The sequence below is a fragment of the Chenopodium album genome, chromosome 25 (genome assembly GCF_948465745.1).
Source record: "Chenopodium album chromosome 25, dcCheAlbu1.1, whole genome shotgun sequence".
Taxonomy (NCBI): Eukaryota; Viridiplantae; Streptophyta; class Magnoliopsida; order Caryophyllales; family Amaranthaceae; genus Chenopodium; species Chenopodium album.
The window spans coordinates 34689489-34700144 of NC_137858.1; the positions used below are offsets into that span (position 1 = coordinate 34689489).

A 10656-nucleotide genomic window follows, 5' to 3' on the forward strand; every position below is an offset into this window, starting at 1 on the left:
ATGGTAGAGTTCTTTGAAGAACTCTTTTTTGATGAACATCAACTGTATTATGAGGAGCAAACATGGGAATCATTTCACCATTTTTCAGAAGAATATCATGACATATCTCAATCTGAAGACAACAACAACAACAACTCCCAAGAAGAAGCTGGGTATGAAGGTGATGATGATGCTGAAGCAAATGGTGAAGGTCAAGTGTATGGCAGACAAAGCAGGGAAATGACAGTGCAAGAGAAACGGCAACTTGTAGATGAGATCATGCTTAACATGGAGGGGGACTCAGTGCCAAGAGGATTTCTATCCAAATTGGCAAGGAAACATCAAGTGCATAGATCAACAACTACAAGGTGGTTTCAGGTAATTAAGCAACACATACTTGAGGGTCATGCAATAGATGTTAGGACAAAAAAATTAGGTACTGTTGGTAGAAAACTAACAGAATACACTGATGAGTTCCTAACTTCTGTCCCACTGTATAAGAGACAAACTGAGAGAGGGTATGCTACTGCCTTGCATATCTCTAAGGCTGCTTTGCACAGGTTAAGGCAAAGGGGTAGATTAAGAACACACACAAGCACAAACAAACCTGCACTGACTGACAATCACAAAATAGCAAGGCTTAAGTGGGTACTAAGTCATATTCATCCAATTCCATCACTAGGGGACCCAACCTTTGTTGACATGCAACAAAGGATACACATAGATGAGAAATGGTTTTTTATAAACCCTGAAACAAGAACTTTCTATCTACTTCCATCTGAAGAAAATCCATACAGAGCACAACAGTCTAGAAGGTTCAAGGTCAAAGCCATGTTTATGGGCATGATTGGCAAACCCTTGTATGATGAAAACAAACAGCTACTACATGATGGAAAGTATGGTCTATTTCCATTTGTCAAATATGAGGCAGCAAAAAAAAAGAGCAAAAACAGAGATAAGGGGACAATAGAGGCTAAGGCAGTCCAGAGCATAAACAAAGAAGCAATCAGGGACATGCTACTAAACCATGTCATTCCAACTTTACATGAGCAGTGGCCCTCACAACTACCAAATAACATCAAAATACAGTGGGACAATGCAAGACCTCATCAAGTACCACAAGATGCAGAATTTATAGCAGCCACACAAGCATATGGATTTAACATTCAGTTTGTTTTTCAACCAGCTCAATCACTAGACATGAATGTTCTAGACTTAAGACTCTTCAATGTCATTCAATCAATTCAGTATCAATCATTTCCACAGAATGTGGATGACCTTATTAAGGAAGTGGACATTGCATTTCAACAGTTTGAACCAGAAGTGAACAAGTACAGTTGGCTAACACTGCAATCATGCATGATTGAAGTACTTAAAAGAAGAGGGGGCAACAATTACATCACACCACACATGAAAAAAAGAAGTCTAGACAGGCAAAGTATACTCCCAGATCTGTTAGAGGTGGACAAGGGACTCATTGCAGAGGTTGTCACATACCTAGACTCAATCACTATCCCAGTTAATGGTGAAGATGAAGGGCATATGGAAGTTGATGCAGATTGAAGGGAAAAGGAAGTCTTTTGTTTCTTTTGCTTAAGGCATTGACTGCCACACATAACCAATTCATAGATAAACATTTCATTTTTCTTTTGTTTCTTATTGGTTAGGTGTATTTTGTCAAATTGTCAAAGGTATTAATCTTAGGCAGTCATGCATTCAATGTAAGCAAGTCTGATGTAAAGATGGCATTTTTTGTGAACATGAATGGTTAAAAAAACTTTACATACTTTCTACAATCCATCAGTAAGGGTATGTTCTCTTTCAAGGCATCAATGAGTTATGGTACCTCAATAGCATCCTCAAACAGAGGTTCCCAGAGCATCCATGTTCCTCAAATAAATAACTATCTGATGAGTCCCTTCATCATATGGATACACACATACACTAATGATGCAACAATGGAGGGGGGGACTCATAGCATCAATGATTAGGGGATTCAAGGCATCAATTTTTAGGGGACTCAAGACATCAGTACATCACAACATTCCTACCAACAATACCCATACATCACAAAGGACACAACACAACCACAATCAAGGGACTCATTGATATATTTGGACAAATAGTAAAGCACCCACAACTCAGTAATCACAACCAACAACAAGATCCCCAAATTTTCACAACAAAATCAACACAACTGCCAACAACAGTACAATATCAAGCCATTAAATAATCAACATCATCATTGTTCATAAAACACGACAATATTCCAAAGATTAGGGTTTTCAGAAGTTACCATGCCCAAATAAATTGGGGGAAGGGACTACATAGGGTAGTAGATCTGACGGTAAGCCGCCAGAACATCATCAGGATCCATACCATCAGGAAGCCCAGAACGCACGCGCTTCCTCCCTGCGCTTGGCCCAGCAGAAGAACCACCCATCATAGGATGGTCCTCAGGTGGCTGAAGAACCTCTCCAGCCGTGAGCTCAGGGGGCACCACCGAAGACCCAGTCTCCGAGAAAGCATCAGAAGGAGAAGCAGCAGGTATAACACCCACCGCAGCAGCAGATCCACCAGTTTGGGTGGTTTCCGGCACCAGATCTGGTGTCGGATCTGGAGTGGGAGTGGGAGTGGGAGGAGCGCGTTTTTTGGAGCCAGAAGGCTTCTTGGTCTCCTCTTCAGAGTCGCTAGATATGTATTCAACTAGCTTAGCACCTCGAATCCTACGACGCGCCATCATAGATGCACGCCTCACAGGCTTCATATCCCTAGAACCACGACGAGGAACAAACCTAGTGACTCCAGGAGGCGGTGGTGTTGGGGATCTAGTAGATCCAGAAGAAAGGGACTCGTAACATTTAGGATCTGGTTGTTTAGGTAGAGGGGAATCCATTTTCAGAGAGAAGAAACAAGGAGAACACGAACAAACTGAGAGAAAGAGAGGGAAGAACGGAGAAATTTGAGCAACAGTGAAGAGGCGTAGAGGAGAGAGAAAGAGAGAGAGTGAGATTTATAGTGTTAGGGTTTGGGGGGGTGTTCAATTTCTGGGAAAGAAACCCAGAATTGAATGCTCCCAACCATCTTCAATGGGCATTGAATGCAGATTCAATGAAGGTGGTTGGGAGAGGAATCAATTTAAAGGGAAAAAGGGGAAAATTTGGTGGGAGTGATTAGTTTAGATAATTAGAACATTAACATAAATTATAAAATTAGGAGTGTTAATAAGTTTGTTTTAAAATAAAAGTAAGGGCAAAAAAGACATTTTGTAGGGAAAAAGTTACCAAATAAGGAAAAAAAATTTTGTTGCGAGTAAATTGAACCACCCCAAAAAGGAATTTGTTGCGAGTAAATCGAACCAGAGGTAGTAGCACATACCATGAGACTTACCTTCTAAAATCACAATCCACAAACAAACTCATTGTCCTAAATGCAGCCCCGTTTCTGAGATTTCGGTGGCCTATGGGCAAACTTATAATTTGGGGCCCTAATTAAAAAGTATTGTTAAAAATTTTTAATTTTAAGGGTATGCAAAAAAAAAAAAAATTTGAATATATTTACAAGCTTACAACAGAAATAATGCTGAGTAATTTAATTTTTGAATTTTCATATAAATTTTATATATAAAAAAAAAAATCATATTTTTCCAACTCAATCAACATCCACCTTAATAGTATATAGTTATATACATCAAAAGACATAACTTAAATTAAGAAAAAAAAATGGAAAATTTGTTAGAAACAACCTTTTAAAGTGTTCACTTTATTTAAAACAACCTTTTAAATATTTTTTTACAAATTCAGACCACATTATAATTTTTTTTTATCAAAGACAACCTAATGCTAATTTTCGGCGTTGACTCTATTTTTCCGATGTTGACAACGAGTGTATGAGACATGTGACCTCATATATTGCTAATTACACCCCTTTCCCTCCAATTCACTCGTACTAAATCCCCTCCTCTCTCAAAGTAATTTGTCACTTTGAAGGGTTTTAATAGGAGTTAATTGGAGGGGAAAGGGGTATAATTAGCAATATATGAAGTCACGTGCCTCACACACTCGTGGTCAACATCGGAAAAATAGAGTCAACGCCGAAAACTAGCATTAGGTTGTCTTTGGTAAAAAAATTTTATAATGTGGTCTGAAGTTGCAAAAAAAAAATTAAAAGGTTGTTTTTAATAAAATAGACACTTTAAAAGGTTGTTTTTGACAAATTTTTCAAAAAAAATTTCAAAAATTACTCAAGATAACGTTGCTTTTATTTTAAGCCAATATAATATTCAAAATATTTTACATGCAACTAAACTTAATAGTAGCAACCCTTTCAAAAAAAAAAAAAAAAAAAAAAATTAATAGTAGCAAAACCCTCCAAAATTCTTTGCAAAACCTAGCTTATAAAAAATCACAGACTCAGAGTATAACAAAATTTATTAAATACTAAAAAACATAAAAATTCACAAAATATTAAACCTTTTAAGCAATCATCAACATTCTTCATCTCTTTAAACCTTAGCCACCAATGTTTAATTATACTTCTATAGAGAACCATTGTCGTTCTCTTTTCCTCTTTATAATTTTTTTTTTCTTCTGAGAATTGACCCTAGTCAAATTAAGGGATTAATTATAGGTATTAAATAGGGAGAGTAACTGTTTTGGGAAATATAGGTATTAATTAGGGAGAGTAAGTGTTTTGGGAAAGATAAATCTTTTCTCCATTATTTCATTATGCTTGACTGCTTGAATAAATAAAGGGATATCAAACATTGATTATGGGCTTTGTTTTTTTTTTTTTTTTTAAATTAAACCAAACTATGTTTAACAAATTTGGGCTTCCCATTCTGGGGCCCCGGGCGGCTGCCCTGCCCCAGATACGGGGCTGCCTTAATGTCATTAACTTTACCACTTAATTCTCACTATGATTAAGATTGTTGTTAGCTAGCTAGAGTTACAATTACTTGCTCCACTGTGGTTTGAAATTTGATTTTACATTCACAACTTTGAGATTGGCAATTGGCATCGACAGCTAAATATGAAATTCCAATTTCAGGTACAATATTGTTCAATCCACCTGCCTAAAACATACCATTCATCAAAAGAGATTAGAAGATCTCTTGAAAGAGCAAAAACAAATAGAGACATCTGATGAACAATATTATTAACTTTAAAAGAATGCGACCTTGAGAGGAGGTCGTATCAACACAATTGTACGTACTAATAATACAGGCCTCGTCGTGGGACTAACTAGTGCTAATTTAGCACCTGAAAGAATCTAATGCAAATCAAAGCAAGAGCTTTGCTTATCTATTTGCTCCATCTCAACAAAACTATATATGAAATAAGTTACCAAACTCACTTAACTAGCTAGCTTAACTGCTTAAGCAATAGGCCTTGTGTGCCTGCCTGCTGCTCTTCCACAGGTACGAGCATTCTTGGGAATTGGGTACTCATCCCTTAGGGATGTTGATGGTGTATAGACACGGAGGTAGAATTGTTGTCCCAAGTACTGTCGCGCCCAAAATTCTGACCTTAAGTTCCACATACCCACATTGTCCAATGCCAAATAGATTGCAGTCCATGACTTAGGGTACACCTACATTAATAGTCACATATAAGATTTATTAGATTAGTCATTCAAGTACACTATATTCAGAGAGAAAAAATATTGGAATTCATGTTATTTATTTCATACTTGTGTGGTACAACGGAAAGGTGCATCACGAAGATTGTACTGGTTTCTGCTGGCTGGTGACCAGGTACCGCCATCCAATCTGTTTCCCAAAAACTCATTGTCAAATATTGAAATCAATGTTTAGAGTACTAGACAAGTAGACATACATATAGTGCTAGAAATCTTAATTGTTGCAAGTAGTTACGTGACTTACCCAACAACGAAAAAGCTGTAACCATCTAAATGCCAGCTCTGAACAACATCCTCAGTGTTCTCAAAAACAATCTCGATGAAGGATCGATAGTCAGCACCCATGACAGAGGTGGCAAGGTAGATCCCTGAGCCAGTGGGGTTGGAGGGGATGCTCCCCACAGTGAAAACTCCTCCAATCTTAAAGTAATCGGCGAGCTTAAGTGGAGTGTCAGCAGGGATGAATGACACACTGTTAACAGCATACCTCTGCTTACCATTCACTTGGCCTGCAGAGTTCTGCAACCTAATAGTCCTGGTAGTGTTGATCATACCATAGTGGTAAGACCCTTGTGGGTTGGGCCTTGGTCCACTTGCAGTAAGATTGGTCCGGACAGAACGAGCTTGATTTAGGGACCAGTCAATCTGGATCGTGGGACCTCCAGGGATTGGACCTTGGACTGAGCCTCCAGAGTTGGAATAACGAAGGAAGCCGGTTGTTGTAAGCACAGGATTGGTGAAACGGGATGAAGCTACAATGTAGTAGTCCCTGGGGGGCTGATCAGCAGTGATGAGCACCGAGTAGGACTGTCCCACGTGGACATCAAGTGAGGAGAAGGAGGTTTGGAGGGTGTGGGTTCCTTCGACTTCCACAAGCTTCATCTTGTGGCCTTGAATACGGAAGTTGAGTGAGTTCTGCAGGCCGACATTGGAGATTCTGAGTCTGTATGTCTTTCCTGTAAAAAGCAAAAGATGATCCTTTTTATTCGAGGCATGGATTTAAGCATACAATATGCAGATAAACAGCTTTATGATGTCTTTACCTTGTTCAACATTGATTGTGGCACCACTACCGCGCCCATTGATTAGGATTCCATCTGGGTTAGGCAGCTTGTGTCCATTGTCAAGGGTCTTCTGCAAATCCTGTAAAAGCACCAAACAAATTATTCATCAGCCCCTATGTATTTTATGTATCCCTATTATCTAGCAGTAGCCGAAGTTCATAACATATAGAGATACAATCTTTCAAAGGCACAAGTGAAATCTACATATCCATAAACTTTGTACACAAAACTGATCAGATTAAGGAGAAATGAGACTTACGGTGTGGTTAGACTTGTACCAGTCTCCGATAAGAACTGTGTAGTCACCAGCAGGGTCAGGGAATGGAACAGGAATCCTCGGTCTGCTAAGGATCCTAATACCTCCAAAAGCACCAGCAGCCTTATGGAATCCAAGGGAAGGGAAGTAGTAGAAGCTACCAATTTGATCCTTGACTTGGAGGATGTAAGTGAAATTCTTGCCTGGAGGAATTGGGCAAGTTGTTCCATATACACCGTCTTCGAAGGAATTCCTCCTGTTCTGAATTCCATTCCTGCCAAACCCACCAGAACAAAATACTGTTAATCTACAACTAACATTACACATATACTTATATATCTTAAAGATTGATGATTAGATTTAGATACAAGATATGCAGGACCATTGTTAATAAATTTCATGTGTTTTGATTATCAAGCTGTATAAATAACACAATCAAATATTATCTTCAACTCAATTATCATCACTGTATCTCAGATTCAGCTCCATGATCTGTATGTCACTGATTAGCAACTTGGGAATTTTTTCCAGTAATTGAGGTAGTCGTAACAGCTTATACTAGGCTTAGACATACTTTTTCAGTCTGGTCTGATGCATTACGAAAACAGGACCGACTTTTTTGGCCGGTCTGGTCTGATGCATTGGGAAAACAGGACCTTCTTTTTTGGCCACGGCCAGGCCCGACCCATGATCAGCTCTATACTATATCACATCTCATACATTTTGATAATGAAGCTTTGGAAACACAAATTAAACATTTATTCAATTCCTTTTGTATCACTTAGTTTCAACCCCACAACATAAATTTCAGAAAAATGCAAACAGTGATCAAACAATAATTGAATTTGCACCAACAGAATTTCAACATTATAGGAATGGTTGTGTAGGTAGTACATTATTTCAGTGGGTCCCATTTTTACCGGTTTACTATACAACATTAAAGTATGGACCCTCATGTCATAACAAGCCAAATTGGATCATCCTAGATTAAATGAACGCCTTACAATGGGTAAAATGTGCATGATTAACCAACCACCCAAGACTTCACTTCATTCATGTTTAGCTAATTTTAAATCCCAATATCTTATCTTAACTCATAATTACACTGTCATTAAGTAATAATTATTAGTAATAATATAATACAATGTAGCAACTATAGCTTGTCAGACTTCACATCTGTACTATAATACTCAATTTTCACTTAAAAGTCAAAATAACAGGTTTTTTTACTAGATTTGGTAGATCTAAAAATGTGCTTCATAATCACATTGTAAGACTTTTGTTACTTAAATAGCGTGTTCTAGTTACTAGTTACGGGGTACCATTAGAGTGTACTTTTCCAAGCTAAAAACCTACTCCGTACTTACTTTATTACGCCGATGATTTTGCCAAGACAATATTCACTACAATCAACGCTGTTTTAGTTCAAAATTGCCTTGACGTCAATAAATATTGTCTTTGAAAACTTATGACTTCGATCATTGCATTATCTAGTAATCATATTCTTAATTAATACTCCATAGTTGATCTAATCAAAGAGGTTAGTGTCATACACTAGTCACATCAAGAAAACTAAATAAAAAAAAGGACCGAGTATATGGGAATAATAGTAAAAGATAAGATAAATATACTTTTATACTTTATAAAAGAGAAAGAAAAGGAAAGAATTTAGTTAATGAAGAATCTTAGTGATAATTACAGCATAACTAATAAAAATGGAGCATCCGTTGTAGTAAAAAGGCTCACAAGAAAACAGAACATCCGATCCGAATACGACCCGGATCCTTAACTTAGATCTAAGACAAAAATTCACATTAGTTTATTTATTTATTTATTTATTTTTAATAAAAAATTAGGAATACTAAAATACGATCCAAAATTCACGTGTTAACAACCAGACATTAAAGTTAGTGACATCCAATTAAAAAATTTCTCATAAAGTAATCTTTTTAGCAGTATTCTTGAATTGTAGATCACTCACTTACTAAAAATAAAGGAACAATAATGCCGCACAATTAAATAAGCATTAACAGACACTAAATATAGCTGAGCATTATTAACAATACGGATCAACGCGTGATTTTGTGAAAAAAAAACCCGATATTAGTAATCGGACTTACCATGAAAGAAGGAATGGAACATCAAGACTATTGAAAACATTGATAATTAGATTATCATTAGTTACTGAATGAATATCTGGTCCTGGAAACTGCCCATTAATCAAAATACCCTGAAAAGACAAAAAAAACCCAAGATTCAAAATTTAAATCTTTGAAAAACCCAACAAAAAAACTAGAAAATTAAGGAAGAAAAATGAACCTGTTGACGAACACCAAGAGGGTAAATATCACCATAAGTGATATTCCAGTCGAAAAATCTGTAAGGATCTTCAGCAATAACAATGGTGTATAACAGAGCAGCAATGCTCAAATTCAAAAACAAACGCATTGCTTTATTTATTTTATTTTTGTAAAAAAAAATGGTTTTTTTTTTAAAAAAAAAATTTAGGAATGAATTTTGAAATAAAATGGGTGTTTATTTTTGATGGGGTTAAGTTTATAAGTAGAAAGAGTAAAGAGAGAGAGAGGTGGGGTTTGAGAAATGCGGTACAGAGAGGAGAGAGAGAATGGGAGGGAAAAGAAGGGATTTAAGATTTTTAAGATGATTATTATTTTAATTAAAATAATTAATCAAGTGGGAAAATAAATTAGAGATTAAAAGAAAAAAAAAAAAAAGGAAAATGGCGTGTCGGTGAAGGTGGGTATATTGGGAAGTGGGGCCATAGAACAAAAACAAAAGCGTGTTTGAAATGGGTTTGGGCTCACATGCCGGTGTCTGCAAGAAATTGGTAGTGAGCTTCCAGGACTAGTCTACTCTTCAAATATTACCACTTGCCACTTACTACACCATGGGCGAGTGAGCGGCGATGATATCTATTATATATCCGAATGTATCATTATAGGTGATCATATAGTCATTTTGTTGATTAGAAATCTTTGAATTAAGTAGATTAATTATAAAAAGAATTGACACATTTTATAGATTAAGTCAGTCCAGTTTCGCAGGTTATTGCTTGAGGGTAGAGGGGGGGAGGTAAAGAAATTCCCCTACTCCAAAGCAAATGCAGTTGATGGGACTCAAACTTTAAGCTCAAATCACAAGGTGAGTTTTCCAAGAACTTCACCAAGCTAAGCTTTGCTTGGTGGTTGTATAGAGCTGATTCGATGTGTCACTTAATATGGAGTACATTTTGGTTTCCTTTTATACAAGTATACAAGTTTATCAGATCAGGAAATTAAACCAAATTCCTTTTTACCATTTTTTTTTTAAAATGGTAAGATAAAAGAACATTAGGATGCCCTCCTCACGAAGGGTATTTCTAATGTGTCAGTCGAAAGAATAGAATACAAACTAAAATTATTACAAACATTAATATCCATATTATTAGAAACTAAATGCCCCACATTTGCAATCCAATATGCGTGATTTGCCTCTCGATAGATATGTTGGAGGTTTTGAAACCGAGTGAGAAGAGAATAAATGTCTTTGATAACATGCTCGATTTGCCAAGAGATTGTCCATTTATAGTGTTGATGACTAGCAAATTATTACCCTTGATTTGAATATCCTGAATGCAACATTGAAGAGCTAGTTGTACTCTTTAGCTTTATGAAGAGCTATAGCTTCAGCTATGAAAGCTAGTTCCTTTTTACCAAA

At 36.7% G+C, this 10656-nt stretch overlaps 2 protein-coding genes across 2 annotated transcripts; one reads left to right on the plus strand and one right to left on the minus strand.

Moving 5' to 3' along the window:
* LOC145614038 (uncharacterized) lies at nt 1-1542 on the plus strand. Its single transcript, XM_081669045.1, has one exon. The coding sequence runs from the start codon at nt 1-3 to the stop codon at nt 1540-1542; it is 1542 nt and encodes a 513-aa protein (XP_081525171.1).
* Nucleotides 1543-5121: 3579 nt separating this feature from the next.
* Nucleotides 5122-9558, minus strand: LOC145615544 (L-ascorbate oxidase homolog). Its single transcript, XM_081670614.1, has 7 exons — nt 9259-9558; nt 9060-9169; nt 6943-7213; nt 6663-6762; nt 5864-6575; nt 5671-5749; nt 5122-5571 (listed from the first exon to the last, which is right to left on the minus strand). The coding sequence occupies exons 1-7, from the start codon at nt 9385-9387 to the stop codon at nt 5356-5358; spliced, it is 1617 nt and encodes a 538-aa protein (XP_081526740.1). The 5' UTR covers nt 9388-9558; the 3' UTR covers nt 5122-5355.
* Between the last annotated feature and the right edge of the window lie 1098 nt (nt 9559-10656).